The 18,104-nt window shown below is 42.6% G+C and overlaps 1 protein-coding gene across 1 annotated transcript in view; it reads left to right on the top strand.

Annotated features, from left to right (window-relative positions):
- The first annotated feature begins 660 nt into the window (after window positions 1–660).
- Window positions 661–18,104, top strand: part of LOC113036964 (chloride channel protein 2-like) — a 62,884-nt gene continuing 45,440 nt past the window's right edge. The window contains exons 1-4 of the mRNA XM_026193612.2: window positions 661–789; window positions 892–946; window positions 12,959–13,088; window positions 17,772–17,903. Coding sequence (XP_026049397.2) covers window positions 896–946; window positions 12,959–13,088; window positions 17,772–17,903 — 313 coding nt within the window. The 5' untranslated portion in view covers window positions 661–789; window positions 892–895. The remainder of the gene's footprint in view (window positions 790–891; window positions 947–12,958; window positions 13,089–17,771; window positions 17,904–18,104) is intronic.

Below are 18,104 nucleotides of genomic sequence, written 5' to 3'. Positions count from 1 at the left end.
CAGATAGGTGAGCAAGGTGGGTGAGGGGGGTAGTATTTGTTAACAGTGTGAATGGAGCAGCAGCTGTTAGTGGGTCTGCAAGTGTGGGACCTGATTGACCTGAGGCTGATCATTTATCAGTCATTTGTTCATTATGTGCTCACAATAAAACAATCTATGTAGAGACAGTGGCACTCGAGTATAGACTATATTTGTTCTTTTTCAACTGAGCCACAGTATGTAGACTCATACCACTTCATATTCATTTTTGTGACTTTTGATTGAGAAACATTTTAAAAAACAAGCAAAAAAAAAAACCAAACAAAAAAACATTGGTGGTAGACATCTTGTAGTTCCCCATATATTGTTCCCATTTCTTACATAAGCTAGAACAACAGAAATATTGGTTGCATAATTCTAGAAGACAAAGAAGATACGTCACGTACAACTGTAAAAGAAAAAAGTCATTAAAGAGCTCAGAAGGGTTAAATATGAAATGTTTTCATATTGTTTGACCTTGGATGAATTTGTGATTGTATGTAGAACAAAAACATTAATCTAGATATCAAAATAACATTTTTTTTAAGTGAATACAATGAAGAATTAAAGATAAATGTAAAAGAAATGTGAGTAAAAAGCCATGACAAGTAAGCCATTCATATGGCTTGCCTGACACACCCACCTGAGCTACCGAACCAAAAAGCTCCGCCTCAGTCTTTATATCTTGAGGCTAACTTCAGGCTATAAAAAGAAGGATCAAACTGTAACAAGCGCACACTCTTTAAGTTTGCTTGGTGATCTCCTTTACAAGTAAAGTTAGCTTAATGCTTTAATTATTGAGAACACAGCATTGTTTCATTCGAAAGCATTGTTGAGCTTTTCTCTAACTTGCGACCTGTAAATCTCGAGCAGAACCATGGCAGGAGACCGGTCAGATCATCGGGTGCTGCAGTATGAACAAAGTCTTGTAAGTTTTCACTTGTCACCATATGAACTTTGTGCACTTTTCCCACAGTGCATCCACTTATGAGTGAAACGTGAGTAAAGTGTGATCAAAGCTGGACTAGAGATGTAATGAGTGAATTGTGATGCGTAACTTGTGAAAAATAAGTATATGCATGTACTTTTTGTCTGTGTGATTCTGACAACTTTTCTGGGTGATTGTATGTTTGAGAAATTATAAGTTTTAAATGATGCCCCACCTCTGGCTTTCGAGTAAAACGTCTGTGGAGCCATTTTGTCCATTTTTTCAGATTAACTGGTCTTTGATTAACTAGTGAGAGTGAAATGGATCAAAGGCATAACATCCAAAATGGCACAGGAGCCAGAAGAAACAAGAGTCCTTCTACATTAGAGAGTATGCATATATCCATACCTTAAAATGGACATTAATATCTTTAGGGCTAGGTTCTATCTTCTGAACCAAAAGCCCAACTTTGTTTAAGCAGCATATATTTTTCTTATGAAATCAGTTTTAGCCCTGCAAATATTCCTTTATTCATTTTTACTTTAATAGATTATCTAAATAATTTGATTGAAATAGGTAATGTTTCTAAAAAGTTGTCTAGAACTGGGTACGCCATGAAAATACAGTACTTGCCATTCTTGCAAAATACACATGAACCTGTTGACATCAACTATGCAGCAATTTCATTTCCAGCAAGTGTCTCACAGCCTACGTTGTTGGTGCGGTGACATTAAAAATGATTTTTAGCAAACCAAAGCAAAAAAGTGGTTCTCAAAAATGTAAAGAGACAAGAGAGCAGGATGAAGATACCACCAGGTGTACGGATCTGAGCAGTGTTGCAAGGCCCAAAGTTACAAAGTTCTGATTGGCAAGCAGTAGCAAACTTTGTGTTTTTGTAAAGGACTAAAACGTTGCACCGTTCATGTTGAAAATATGCACTCGTATTTTATTACATGCATGCGATATGTCGACAAGTTGGTAAATTGGAAATGACTGTTGAATGAGGAATTCTAGAAATCAGTTTGTTAGCAAGACTCAACCTGTTTTAGGCGTGTGGTAGCCTATTTGAAGAAGACTGTGTGAGTTTAAGAGCATAAGAGTAACTAAAGGTGTCCGTTCACGCAACCTCTGACTGAGGTGCTGATAAAAAGCATGAATGATGACAACTGCTATATCTTATTTATGCTCTTACAGTGTGAATGTAAGTGAGACAGAGAATGAGAGAGAGAATGTAAGATGGTGTGATTGCTCCTGTACAATGTGGCAGAGAGGGGCCCCAAAAAATATCTGCCCAGGCCCCAGAGACAGTTATGTCACAGAGTTTTTACTGTGGACTTGCTTTTCAGGAGCTGAAAAACAGAAGAAAAAAACATTGTGAACATATTTTCTTTAAAGAAATTTCAAGTTATATAGCTGAGACTGCAGCTACAGCACCAATGCCTGCTCATAATTTCACCAAAGCTAATTAAATCTTTGCAAAATGTTTTTGATGACACTAACACCGTTCACACACACTGTTATGTAATTTGAAGATTGTCATACAATTTATATTATCTGCACTCAAAGGGGCTGGATGCTGGTCCATTAGTGCTGCTGTGTACTCACTGGGCACCAGTGTTGGGTAAGTTACTTTAAAGTAGTAACTTAGTTACATTACTAGTTACTTCTATCAAAAGTAACTCAGTTACTTCAAGTTACTCGTTACTTTCAGAGTAACTAGTTACTAGGGAAAGTAACTTTGGTTTTACTCAGAATTCTCTTGTTAATGTGTTGCTTCCGTAACTGGATACTAGAGCAGGGCGATATGACCAAAAATATTTATCACGATATACATTTGAAAATTTGCGATAACGATATAATTGACACTAGACAAAATACTTTACAACTCCACAACTTTATTAGTGAAAAAAACCCATCAATGTATTTTCACTTAAACAAGCAGCTGTTTTTTATGTGCATAAAAGTTATATAAAAATGTAACAGTGCTAATTCCTTGCTGACAGTTTAACCAAAAGGCATTTCCAGTGGAAACTGGCCGACATATCCTCAGCATAACCATGTATAATATCCACAGAACTTAAAAAGAGGTTACACACACACAATACGGTAACATTATGTTGAAGCACAGTACGTATCACTCTGCGAGGCTCCGCCTACAATAGCCGTAATGCTCCGACAATCTATCAAGCGGTGCGGCTTCGTAGCTTAGCAAAGTCGTACTGAAACATCTGACAGATTTTCGAGCGCCGTGCACATAAAATCGTTTCGAGGTCAGTAAACACAACCAGAGTTCATACATAAGGCACACGGGATTATAAGGGGCTCTGTCGACTTTCAGAGAAATCAAAGGATTGATTTTAAGTGCCCCATATTTTCCAAACAACACGGTAATAACGACGGCCCGCTAGCATGCGCTACCAAAAATAGTGCTTTGTTGTGTATCTGACGGACGAAAGCTAAACCAGTTCCACACCAGTGAAGTTGCAGCATTTTTACAAACCAGTTCTGGTTCATCCGTTTCATTCATCGATCCACTTTCGCTCTTCTCATTCTGCGTCGCCGCCATGTGCGTATGTAAACCAAGGCACTGCGCATGCGCATTTTACCCATATTCTATCGCGATATGTCATTTTCCTATTGTTGCCCAAAATTATACCGGTATTACCGTAAACGGTATGATATAGCCCAGCCCTACTGGATACCCAGCCAGACTGCCAGGCTTCTAGCTTGCCTACTTGCCACAAGTGCACTGTGCCACCTACCAATAGAAAGAAAAAAAATAATGTGCACACTTCCACGAGAGAAATCCCACGCCTGGACCGTCGTTGACCGCTGCCATGATTCTATCCTAGCTTTTTACATCCAACACAAAAACTGCAGTCGTGGTGCTTTCGATGGTACTCAGAACTCGGAAATTCTGCCTTCTGAATAGGAAGATGTAGGTAACACCAGACTGCAGATGAGCTGCATACAGGGCTGGACTGGGACAGAAAATCGTCCCAGGCATTTTGACTAGAGACCGGCCCACCATTATAGGAAAAATCATAAAGCCTTTGAATGAAAACAAACACTGTTGTGACAGTGATGTTCACTGTTCTGATGGTATATATGCATCAATCTATCAATTGTTTGTTCTAAGATTCAGATAATTATTTTTTAAAAGTGAGACATTTTAAATGAGAATAAGAAAGAAAAGTATGTCTTTGTGCCCCCCTCTCCCTGTTAATGCCCTACATGGACCCCTGGCAACACTTTGCTAGACCCGCCCCTGCACAGTTACCAGCTGTCAGCTACTTAGAAAAGGATCCTGGTGTTATTTGTCTCTCAGAAACAGTTCATAACTTCCCTTCAACTCATCCATGTCACCTAAAAGGTAAACCTGTTTCTCCATCACCTGCTCAGCTCTGATGGTTCAGTAAGGACATCTCCTGGTTTCATCTTCATGTTTCCCTCTCACCAGATAACCAAACCGACATCATGACCAGCAGCTTTACAGCTGTGGCTCCAGCCAACATCAGCTGATACTAGAAATTAATATTAAATAACTTCTAACAACAGCTGATCAAGCTTAAACGTGCTGCTGTTGTTTAGCGCGACATCCGCTGGTTTCCTGTTTCTGGAGCAAAGTGGGCGATAAACAAACAAGAGAGACGATCAGCTGATCATTGATCAGTTTCATGACTGAAGTAGAAACAGGAGAGGGAGGGAGGGGAGAGAATGAGAGGAGAAGAGGCAGCTTTGTGTCTTTTTCATTGTAGCTGAAGTCCGGGACAAAATGTTCCTTTTCACCTCAATACGAAACCCGTAATATTTTCTCTGAATACCAGACGATTCTGTTTTTTACGGGACGGTTGGCAACTCTAATAATTAACCTACGAACAAAATAAAGTTCAACATCAGTAACATAGCACCACCCAGCTGTATAGAAACTCCGTCATGCTAGCTAGCACGCAGTACGAAAAAGTCAGCATAACGAAAATAAACTCGCCCTAAACTTGATTTATATGTGACTCAGATACACTGCAGGTCATAACTTCTTACCTGGAGTTCAGTTCACCTGACACTCTCGGACCAGTGGCTGCTTCGGGTCTCTCCTCTTGCCTCCCTTTTCCTTCATCCACCTGCTGGCCTCCACCACTTGCTAATGTTATTGAATCTGTGGAAGCTCCGCGATAGCCACCACACGAAGTAACGAGTAACGAGCCTATCTAAATCCCAGTAACGAGTAACGCGTTCCTGGTTTTGGCATAATAACTAGTTACCGTGCTTGTTACCACAATAATAACATAGTCACTGTAACGCGTTACTTCATAACGCGTTAGTCCCAACACTGCTGGGCACAAATCTGGACCTGTTTAGCTAATAATATGCGTTTTATGTTCAGTACATCATGTGCTCTGCTGCTCACTTATAAATAAACAAAACAGATACAATGTTAACATGAATTTATTTTCCTAGATTATTTCTTTCTTCAAAAACCACTTAGGAATCAATGTGCTACTGTTGGAGTATTTATTACTGCTGCAGTATGTTTATAGAAAAATTATAGACTTCAAATGAACAATGTAAATATGTAACCACATAATAGTAAAGAAAAGAAAAGAAAAGACTCTTAGCTAGAAGCCAAATCCCTTTCAAATTGTGTCAACTCTGTCTTGTCTTTTAAATGTTGGCCTATTCTTCACCTCTCCTGCTCTTTTATCACTCTGTGACACACTGAAGTCCCCAAGTGCAAGTCGATATCTGTTATAAGCTTCTTCTGCAGATGGGTTTCCAATTACGCAATTCCCAGTTAGTAGTTCACCTTTTCTTTGTAATTAAAAGCACCAATTTATAATGCAGAGATCGCACTGCAGAATTAATATCAGCTCAGAACAAAATCTACAGTTCCCATCTTTCTAGCTCAGTGAATGTGACCCACAGCAAAAACTGCATCGAGCCATTGGTCTGATGCCTTACACAGACATTTCCAGGTATAAGATAGGACATTAAGAAATGGTTTATACTCTAAATCGGTCATGTCTACACAATTCCAAATCCATTGAATCAAGTTGCAATTGGCACTCATTTTTCATACATGACTGAGCCTCCTGGAATTTTACTGAACTTAGTGACAAAACCTATGTGGCAATAGCGGCTAACCTTGATATAAACAGGACTTGCACAAGACTTCTCAGCTTGTAGTGAGGAGAAAAAGCAGGAGTCAACTTTTTTCCTGACACGAATGTAACAATAGACACAATGGGACCTGAGTCAACAAACAAATGTGACTCAAAGCTTCTTTGAACTAAATGACCTGAGTGTGTTTGTGGTTAAAACACACTCATGGATGAGTGTGTGTGTGTGTACCATGTTTATATATCTGTGGGGACTATGTGGTTTTAGTGTCAGGGCTACAGTTAGGTTAGGGTTAGGCATTCATTGTTGATGGTTAGGGTTAAGGTAGGTGGGTAAGGAAAGCATTATGTGAATTAGATGTCCCCAACAAGATATGAAAACACAACTTTGTGTGTGTGTTATTTAACGTGCATGCTGTGTCCTGTATGTTATCAAGGGAAACCTCTCTGTGAAGGAGCAGAACCCACTTTCCAAAAATGTGTAACCTGCTTAACAGGTACAGTACTTCGTTTCTGTCCGAAGTATAGATTCTAAGTACTTTAAATCTCTGCATTCAGTTGTTGAAACAAGCCAAACTAACACACAATGCAACCATGACAGCCACAGAGTAAATGGGAAAGTTCTATATATCCTTTTGCCACACCAGCCAATACTTTGTTTCATATTCAATGTTCCCATGCACAACCACTCACAAACAGGGTTGTAGTGAGTTTTACACACTTGTGAAACTTAAATCTATTAAGTTTTGACTAAATTACCTGAATTGTCATTATAAATTTCAGGCAACCCTGGTTTGAGCATTATAGACAAATTTGAACATAAGTCAGATCTGTATTGTCAGGACAATGAGTGAGCTGCAATATAAAGTACTGTGCAAAGGTCATGATCGATCCTTCATGTTTTTGTTTTTCTGCTTTCTCGGAGCCAGACTGTAACGAGTTCAAGGAAAAACGTGCTCTGTAATTCAACTACCACAAAATATTTCATAGGAAAATATTTATTATGAGCCTGCTGGATGGTTATGAAATTTATGGTTCTTTGGGGTTCTTAGAGGTTGGATTATTTTTAGCAGAGAAAGCATGTGGGGGAATATTACACAAATAATGCCTGGAGCAGGCTCTGACTCAGGCCCCTAGTGATCCTGCAGCTACTGTACCACTTTCACTATATTACATTTTCAAATAGTTACACAGTTATGGTTCTTGTTATTTAGGCTGGTGAAGTGTTACACCTTAACCACCACAATCAACTATAGCTCCATCCATGCAAGGGAGACCTCCTACCCTACGCAGGCGCGGTCCTAGCCTGTTTGGTGCCCTGGTTGAACACTCCCTCTCAAAGACTCATCTGTTTACCTGCATCTTTTGCCCGTTTCTCCTCTTCTTTTCTCTTTTTTCTAAACTGAGGACCTGATTGCTTTGACCTTTTCTTGTCCATCTTTCATCAGTGATTTTGCACTCCAGTATCAACACCCAACCCCACAACATACACTAATAGACTAATAGGCCTACACCTTGTATAGGGTTTCTTTTTTTCTGGGATTTCACACAACCCAGGAAAAATAATTGATACATAATGGGCTTGCATTTACAGCATTATGAATGAAATGTGGTCTATTTGGAAGCAGCCCGCCCCTCCCCTGTTGACAGGTTGTGTGTGAGACTTCAGCAGCAGCAGCAGGCGCAGCGAGGGCCCTCGTGCTCACTTTTCAATTATATGTGTGTGATAGAATTTAGAAAACACATTAATGCAAATTATAAGTCTGTATCATAATGTCTTCAGTGTTTGTGTTTGTTGTAGGGCTGTCAATGTTAACACGTTAATGTGATTACAATTTTTAACGCAATCAACCTATCTGCAGCACAGAAGGGACAAACTTTGGACAAACTGCCTGAAATGCGTTGACAGAGACATTTCAGAGATTTTGAGTCATTCTGCGCTCCAAATGGTTTAATTGTGTTAAAAATTGTAATCGCGTTAATCATTCAAATTCAAATTCAAATTCAAATTTTATTTGTCACGTACACAGTCATACACAGTACGATATGTAGTGAAATGCTTGGACAACTGCTCGTGACCTAAAGAAAACAAAAAAGGAAAAGGCAATGAATAAGATAGGAAATAAATATGAAAAATTAAAAAGGGTAAATTTAACTAGGAAGGAATAAAATATAAATTAAGGTTAAAAATGAAATAACTGTACAACACAAATTAGAATGAAGGGTAAATTTAACTGGGAAGAATAAGATAAAATATATAAATTAAAGTTGAAAATAAAATAACTGTACAACAAAATACACAATACACAATATAGAACTATATAAGAATGTATGAAGAAATCTAAGTATAAATAAATATATACACAATAACAGCAGCTGTACCAGTATTAACTGGAAATGAAGAATATAGTGACCAGTGTTGTGCAAAAACAAAGTCCAGAAAGTCCAGTGTGTGTGTAAGGACCATATGTGTGGGTCAGTACTGTGTGGTGGTGTGATTGAGAGACCGTATCGCCTGCGGGAAGAAGCTCCTCCTCAGTCTCTCTGTGTTGGTCTTCAGGGAGCGGAATCGCTTTCCTGACCTCAACAGAGAGAACAGTCTGTTGTTGGGATGGCTGAGGTCCTTCACGATCTTCCTGGCCTTGGTCCAGCACCGCCTGCTGTAGATTGAGTGCAGGTCAGGGAGCTCGGAGCGGATGGTGCGCTCAGCTGACCGCACAACCCTCTGTAGAGCTCGTCTGTCCTGCATGGTGCTGTTCCCGAACCAGGTTAAGATGTTTCCCGCCAGGATGCTCTCTATGGTGCACGAGTAAAAGTTCCTGAGCACCTTGGAGGGCAGTTGGAAGTCTCTCAAGCGTCTGAGGTGGTAGAGACGCTGTCGGGCCTTTTTCACCACGGTGTTGATGTGACAGGACCATGACAGGTCCTGCGTGATGTGAACTCCGAGGTATTTGAAGCTGTCCACTCTCTCCACTGGGCACTCGTTGATGACGGGGGTCTGGTAGTTCCTCTCCTGCTTAGTGCTGAAGTCCACTATCAGCTCCTTTGTCTTACTGACGTTTAGAAGGAGGTTGTTCCTCTGGCACCAGTTCTCCAGATTCCTAATCTCCTTCAGGTAGGCCGTCTCGTTGTTATCAGAGATCAGGCCCACCACGACGGTGTCGTCAGCAAACTTGATGATGGTGGTGGAGTTGGTAGTGGCCACACAGTCATATGTGTACAAAGAGTACAGCAGGGGGCTCAGAACACACCCCTGGGGGGCTCCAGTGCTGAGAGTGGTGGAGGCTGAGACATGTCCGCCCATCCTTACTGCCTGTGGTCTGCCAGTTAGGAAGTTGGAGATCCACTGACACATAGATGAGCTGAGTCCCAGATGCTCCAGCTTGGTGGTGAGTGTGGAGGGAATTATGGTATTAAATGCAGAGCTGTAGTCTATGAAGAGCATTTTAACATAATTCCCCCTTCTAGTGTCCAAGTGAGTGAGTGATGTGTGGAGGAGATGAGAGATGGCATCGTCTGTGGAACGATTTGGACGGTAAGCGAACTGTAGTGGGTCCAGTGTGTCTGGTAGTGAAGAAATGATGAAGTCTCTGACCAGGCGTTCAAAGCACTTCATCACTACTGAGGTGAGGGCTACAGGGCGATAGTCATTGAGAGAAGCAGGGTGGGGTTTCTTCGGGACAGGAACAATGATGGACTCTTTGAAGCATGTGGGGATCACCGACTGAGATAAAGAGATGTTGAATATCTCAGTGAAAACAGGAGCTAGCTGGTATGCGCAGTCTCTTAGGATACGACCTGGGATGCCGTCTGGTCCTGCTGCTTTCCTGGTGTTCACTCTCTTGAAGGCTCTCCTTACTTCATGCTCGGAGATGACGAGCACGTTTCCGGTGCTGGCAGTATCTTCCTGTCTGCAGCCGTTAGCGCCGCTAACACTAGCATTGTTGGAGACCTTAGCTGCAGCCTCGAAGCGAGCATAGAAAGTGTTCAGCTCGTCTGCCAAAGTCACGGCCGCGTTCGTCATACCGGTTGTTGGTGCTTTATAGTCCGTTATTGTCCTTAGTCCCCGCCACAGGCTCCTAGAGTCACTCTGTTGGAGTTGTGACTCTAGTTTCCTCCCGTAGCGCTGCTTCGCCTCTTTCACCGCCCTCCGCACGTTATATGACACGGCTTTGTACGGGTCCATGTCCCCCGTTGTGAGTCCCGTGTTGTAGGCAGCGGTGCGGGATCTCAGAGCGTCGCGGATGGTTTTATCCACCCACGGCTTCTGGTTGGGAAACGTTGTGATAGTCTTTGTCTCCACGGTATCATCCGCTAGTTTCCCGATGAATCCCACAACCGCTTCCGTAAACACGTTGACGTCATCGTCGGAGCTGTTTCTGAACATGCCCCAGTCTGCGTCATCGAGTGCGTCCTGTAACGCGGCCACCGATTGATCCGTCCAGCGCGCGACCTTCCTCTGAACCGGAACTTCCTGTTTCAGCCTTTGTTTGTATTTTGGCATGAGGAAGATGGCGGCGTGATCAGATTTGCCAAACGGGGGGCGGGATTGTGCCTTGTAGCCGTCCTTGACCGTAGTGTAGCAGTGGTCCAGTGTCCTTTCACCCCTGGTGGGGCAGGTGATGTGTTGATAAAAGTTCGGCGCTGCGCGTTTGAGGTTGGCGCTATTAAAGTCCCCCGTCACAATAAGCGCAGCGTCCCGGTGTTGTGTCTGGTGCTGTGTGAGTGCCTCATGCAGCTCGCATAAGGCGGTGACCGTGTCCGCTTGTGGTGGAATATAAACGGCACTTACAATGACCGATGTAAATTCCCGAGGTAGATAAAAAGGACGACACATGATGGACAGTAGTTCCAGATTTGGTGTGCAGGAGCGTGTGAGAGGAACAACGTTCGCACTGTTGCACCAGTTGTTGTTCACCATTAAACACACGCCGCCTCCCCTTGACTTCCCCGAGTCCCGTGTCCTGTCCATGCGGTGAACCGAGAAGAACTCGGCCGGCTGGATGGCGTGGTCCGGCACCGCTGGGTTCAGCCATGTCTCGGTGAAGCAGAGGAGATTGCAGTCCCGAATGTCTCTCTGGAACTTTATCCTGGCCCTGAGGTCGTCAAGCTTGTTCTCCAGTGACTGGACGTTGGCGAGCAGGATGCTAGGCAGAGGTGTGCGGTGTGCACGAGCTCTCAGCCTGTTCCTGACGCCGGCTCGCTTCCCTCTAGGCCGCCGCCGCTTCCCTTTGTTCTCCCTCGAGATCTCACTTTGATGATGACATGATGACAGCATTAACGTTGACAGCCCTAGTTTGTTGGTTTATTTCAGTTTAGTTTTGTGAGCTGGTTATTAGATGCCGCTCCAGCCAGAGAATGCCGCCCCGCTCTCTCCTTCCTGTGTGGCAAGCAGCAGGGGCACCTCGCAAACAGAGGGTGCCTTTACTCTCCGCAAAAGTACTCGGCCCTGAAAATCTTAGAAATATGGTATCTAATCAGATTCTTACTCTGGATGGCATTACCTTGGCCTCCAGTAACGCTGTGAGGAACCTTGGAGTCATTTTTGACCAGGACATGTCCTTCAACGCACATATTAAACAAATATGTAAGACTGCTTTCTTCCATTTGCGCAACATCTCTAAAATTAGAAATATCCTGTCTCAGAGTGACGCTGAAAAACTAGTTCATGCATTTATTACTTCCAGGCTGGACTACTGTAATTCATTATTATCAGGATGTCCAAAAAACTCACTGAAAAGCCTTCAGCTAATCCAAAATGCTGCAGCAAGAGTCCTGACAGGGACTAGAAAGAGAGAGCATATTTCTCCTGTTTTGGCTTCCCTTCATTGGCTTCCTGTTAAATCCAGAATTGAATTCAAAATCCTGCTCCTCACATACAAGGTCTTAAATAATCAGGCCCCATCTTATCTTAATGACCTTGTAGTACCATATCACCCTATTAGAGCGCTCCGCTCTCGCTCTGCAGGCCTACTTGTTGTTCCTAGAGTATTTAAAAGTAGAATGGGAGGGAGAGCCTTCAGTTTTCAGGCCCCTCTTCTGTGGAACCAGCTTCCAGTTTGGATTCGGGAGACAGACACTATCTCTACTTTTAAGATTAGGCTTAAAACTTTCCTTTTTTCTAAAGCATATAGTTAGGGCTGGACCAGGTGACCCTGAATCCTCCCTTTGTTATGCTGCAATAGACGTAGGCTGCCGGGGGATTCCCATGATGCATTGAGTTTTTCCTTTCCAGTCACCTTTCTCACTCACTATGTATTAATAGACCTCTCTGCATTGAATCATATCTGTTATTAACCTCTGTCTCTCTTCCACAGCATGTCTTTATCCTGTCTTCCTTCTCTCACCCCAACCGGTCGCAGCAGATGGCCGCCCCTCCCTGAGCCTGGTTCTGCCGGAGGTTTCTTCCTGTTAAAAGGGAGTTTTTCCTTCCCACTGTCGCCAAAGTGCTTGCTCATAGGGGGTCATATGATTGTTGGGTTTTTCTCTGTATCTATGAAGCGCCTTGAGGCGACTTTTGTTGTGATTTGGCGCTATATAAATAAAATTGAATTGAATTGAATTGAAAAGAAAACGGTTCGGTGCCTATGCAGTGCTCAAAATGCTTTGGCATGATGTCAGGGCAACATGGGTGCGAGCAACTTTTTTTTGCCGATGCCCATGATGCCGCCCCACCATGATACCGCCCCGGGCAACGGCTTATGTCGCCCATATCAAAAACCGCCACTGCCCCTATGCACGGGGGCCAAATATGGATTTTTGCAGATGGAAATGAATTCAGACAAGAAGTCAGAAGAAAGACACAATTCTGATTTACATCACACCGCCCATTTTTGGGACATGTTTAATGTGTTTGTCTTTTGAAAGCTAAATGGATGCCGGTGTTTTTTCGCAGATGTATGGGCGCTACACCCAGGAGCTCGGGGTGTATGCCAAAGAGGAGGCTACTCGGCTGAAGGAAAGTGGGGAGAAGGTCAGTCAGCGAAGCCGGACACTGGAACACGACAATGGACGCTGTGCCAAGTGTAAGAGTCAAACCACACAGCCAGCATGGAATATGAAGGACAAGCAGCAAGTGTTATTATTCCTGTTTCTGAAATTAGTGCTCGTTTCGTTATTTTATAGAAAACCTTCTTACCATTTCTAACCATGTGATGGACAAATGCCTATTCACACCACAATGAACAAAATTAGTTTAAAGAAAAGAAGTGCCGTGATACAGATTTTCTAAACCCTATTAAAATTTGGACCTTTTCATCTTTCACAAAAGTGTTCACACAGTCTAAATTCCTGTAGCGATAGAGAGCAGAGTCACCATAGCAATTTGTATATGGTAGAAATCCACACCGTGTATCTTGCCATTTGAATATTGGCATTACCACTGAATGAGGCTCAAGACTTAACTGTTCAGGTTTGCTTTTTGACCATTGAACTAAGCCTCCTGTAGTACTGTAAACATCATTGAACATGGTCATGTTTTACTGTAGTTTGGCCATTTGCACACTGACTGGATGGCGCTCAGACTGAACCAAAACCCCCACTGACAGCTCTAGTATGGAACAATTCCATTGTTATCAAATATGCATTACATGGTCATATGGGATTTTAAGTGGTAGAAAAACATAAAGGATTATTAACCAGTCTTTGGCGATGGCACAGCTCAGGGCAATCATTTCTTTTTGTTGTGAGTCCAGTTCAGAGAAAAAATACAAAGAGTACTCCGTGAATTGCTCAGAATCCAAGCCTTGAGAGAAATTGTTTGAACATTAGCTTTCCGTTAAAAATGTAATACTACAATCACTTTGATGTCTCTAAACTAAACCCTGTGCCTTAGGTGTTGCTTGGGAAGCATTGATCCTACTGAACAGTTAGATAAAGAAGCTAAACAATATCTGCAGTGTCAGGCAATCATGGCAAAAGCATTCCTTGCAGCATTTCATACAAATGATCCACTGCCTTTCTTACCGTACTGTTGGTGTTGTCAGGTAGCTACAGTAACGAGATTATGTAGGACTAAATGGGATGCATTGAAGCATAAAACAAACACAAGTTGGAAAGTCTCTGATGTTCAAGTGGAATCTCCAAGGCACACATAGACTGTCAGTTTTAGTCTGAGAGTCGACAGCTGTGACAGTCCTAATCATGGTGAAGCTTTAGTGATACAGATGTTGTCTAAATCCAGTATGCCTGGATTGAGTTGGATTTCACGCCCAATTCATCTGAGTCACCTACAGATGAGTTTGAACTCAGGATAAATTTCTGTCAGTGATCATTTTTCCACTTGTCCATTCATCCATTCTCTTCCACTTATACTTGTGAAGGTCGCAGGGGGGCTGGAGCCTATCCCAGCTGTCATAGGACGAGAGGCAGTGTATACCCTGGACAGGCTGTACCCTGAGTCTGTCGCAGGCCAAACATAGACAGGCAGACTAACCATTCACACCTAGGGGCAATTAGGAATTAGCATTTATTACCAATTACTGTGGGAGGAAGCCGGAGTACTTGAAGGGAACCAACGCAAACACGGGGAGAACATGCAAAATCCATACGAAGAGCCCCTGACTAGGTGGCTCCAACTAAGAACCACGCCACGCCACGCCCCTATTCACACCAACCCTATCCGTGTCCTCCTTCAGAGCATCTATGAACCTCCTCTGTGATCTTGCTCCCGTCCTACTGCATGGCAACTCCATGTTTGTCCAATATTTCCTTTATCCTTCCTGTAAGCATGGCCCGACCATCTCAGCCTAGAGTCTCTAACCTTGTCTCCAAACTGCTCAACCTGAGCAGTCTCTCTGTTGTAGTTAATTCTAATTCTATCCATCCTGCTCACTCCCAAAGAGAATCTAAGCATCTTCAGCTTGGACTCCTGTCTTTTAGTTAGTGCTTCATCTTCACTCTTTCCACTTTTGTTCTCTCACTTATCGCCACCACATTGTTCATTGCTTTGGATGTTTAACCCAGGTATTCAAAGTCATCTACTTTCTCTTTTTCTAATGCTTAAAGCTTCACTATTCACTTGCACCCAACTCTCACTAGATCATAATGTTGTATACAAACATCTTAATCCACCTTCCTCCACTCCTCCACACTTATTGCAAAATTCTCCCTCCTGTATATGGCAGTGGACACCCACCCAGCACCTCCTCATCACTTGTGTTCTCTTCACTTCACTTCCATTGTCTCCATCTTTGTAGCCATGTGTCAGTCTATGAAACCAGTTGGTCTTCAATTCTCCTGTCTCTTTCTCTCACTGCTGATATCACAAACTCCCAACACTCACACAGACATTTATGCAAACTCAGAATATGCAGCTGTGCCCAAAAAGGTGACCAGAGCTACATTTCTCTGCAATTTTGAGAAGCAACATGTAACATAGTGGATAAATAATATAGAATCAGTGTGTGGGGTATGGAGCCCCGCAAGACCTCGCAAAACAAACTCGGGATCTCGCAAAAGTTTTGTGAAAACGTCGTAGCACTTTTGCAAATATATGATGTCTTGTAAACCGAGCAGATATTTGATGTTTACACAGCTACATTCACGCCTCAAAATATCTTGAAAGTTTATTTTGTGACCCAGAAAGAGTAATATTGCAACTAAGTAGCAGCCGCCATTGTGGGAATTCAACTTTTGCGAGATCTCGCAAAAGTTCATCGTAATTCTTTTCTCCCATGTCCCTTGCGGGGCTCCGTAGTGGGGAAAGGTTTCAGAGAGCACGCAGAGGCATAAACACATCAAAGTGATAACAGTGTGTGCAGTGTGGTTCACAATGACCCTTTACCTGAACATATTTAACTGCAGCTTTCCCCTCTAACGTGTCCTGCATCTTTGACATTGTCACAGTGTCCCCGTTTTAGTTATTTTAAAAGTTTCAAATATCATCAAGGCAACGTACCAGAGAGTGGGCAATTGGATTGTGATACAAGATGCCCTTTACTTCGGTGTGGACTACATTTAACAAATAAGTAACTTGTACAGTTAATGGACTGCTCTTCCATTTAAATGCACTCAGCCAGCATACACACACACATACACACATATTATTACCTTCAGTTCTTGATTTGATGAAAGAACAATATGTTTGCAGTGTTGGGAGTAGCTGTGATTCTGATTACCGGCAGCTGATGCAGGGCAGTTTTCGAAAAGCAAATGAAGGACCTAATAAGTTAGGTTTTGAAATAAATGTTTGACAGGGAATTCTTGGATATGCTTAAATGAAAAGGCTGAATGCCATAAAAGTCAGCCACAGCACAATTATTTGGCGTATTAAAACATCGGCATTTGTTCTACAAGCTCAAGTGTAAAAAGGAAGCAGGGAGATGAAAGCAAAGTAAGTGACTGCACACTAGGGATGGGTATCGTTTAGGTTTTATCTGATACCGGTGCCAAATCGGTACTTTTGAAACGGTGCCGGTGCTCAAACGGTGCTCAAACCGGTGCTTAAAGAATGGAGAACACAAACTTTGTCCTAAACCTCTCATGTTTAACTGTTTTCCACTTTTTCTTTGGTCATTTTAGCCTTTTTGGCCAGGGTGAAGGGAGTATCTGCCATCAAACAAGAAGACAGCCGCATGTAGCTATGATGATGTTTGCTAGTTCACCTTACATGCATTAATGTAATAACGTGGTTAGCCTACTCAACGTAAATTACACACAAACAACATTAAGCTACTCGCGCAGAGAAGAACGGCTGCTGCTGCATCATCATCCTCATCATTTCTGCTACACTGGCAGGGCTAGGGGCCAGGACTCTCCTCTTCGGGTTTTTGGGGGATGTTGCTCCGGGTCCGATAACAGGCAACCCACCCGCAGTAGATGTGCTCGGTGTGAGGTCTCGCAGCAAGCTATCAAATACGGCGCATTTCTGGGCTTTTAAAAAAAACGCTATGCGTCGCCAGGTGTTTCATCAGATTTGAGGTGTTACCTCCTTTGACAGTATCACAGTATCAGCTTAAAGCACTTGTTGCTGCTGAGTTTGCATCTTTTGCTGTGAAGTACAGCCAGACTTTTGACGGCTTCGCCTTGGACATTTTTAATCTGTAGCTCTGCTCTAAAAGAACGTACGTACCTGGCCCCGCCTACTATCCTCGGAAACGTAAAATTATTGGCTAGAATCTAAAGTGTATCACAGCTCAGGAAAAAAAAGCACCGAAATAAAGCACCGAAATGTGCGCTGCTTTTCGGTCTGGTTACTACCGTTTGTCAGAACCGGTACCCATCCCTACTGCACACAATCGTCTTTTTCCTGCAAGTACGATAAGGGTGGGAAGAAAGAAATAAAGAGAAATGGTTTTCACCAGGAATATAAACTTCTGAAAATGTCTTCTTTATTTTTTACAAAAAATGCCCCAAAACAAATTCATAATTACTGAATTTCCCAGAGGAACGCACCTGAGAAATTATTAAAGATTTATCTGATCTGCTTCTTTGTTATTGGGCATGGATCTGTTTATATTTGGGCCAAAGATAAGAAATGTGGGATAAATTACAAACTTTTGCATCTCTGGTTTACTAACTTGTAAAATGCTATAGAGTACAGAGCAGTGGTCTTTTGGGCTAACAACATGTTTATTGCTGTTCAATATTTCAAAAGCTATTGTGATGAAACACAGCTGTTATTGGAAAATGTAGAATAAAGTGACCCGTACTAATCTCTGGGTGCTGTAGTCCTAATGTATTATGCTGTGTTCTTGATATCCCATTAGTCGGCCCATTTCGCTGGCTGAGGTTCCTGATCTCATTGATCGGGGAGGACTGGATCTTCTTCTTCCTGTTGGGGATCCTCATGGGCCTAGCCAGCTGGGCAATGGAACTGGGCATCAACATGCTCCTAAAAGGTGACAGAGAGACTGGGTTGGTTTTGTTTGTTTGTTTTTAAAAATGCAGCATCACTACACACTAACATAATAACACATTTTGGGAAGGAAGGAGGTAAGTAATATCCAGAGATGGGCAGTAACGCGTTATTTGTAATGCGTTACTGTAATCCAATTACTTTTTTCAAGTAACGAGTAAAGTAAGGGATTACTATTGCAAAA

This window comes from Astatotilapia calliptera, chromosome 14 (genome assembly GCF_964374335.1).
Source record: "Astatotilapia calliptera chromosome 14, fAstCal68.1, whole genome shotgun sequence".
Lineage (NCBI taxonomy): Eukaryota > Metazoa > Chordata > Actinopteri > Cichliformes > Cichlidae > Astatotilapia > Astatotilapia calliptera.
This window is presented reverse-complemented; position numbering and strand designations above follow the sequence as displayed.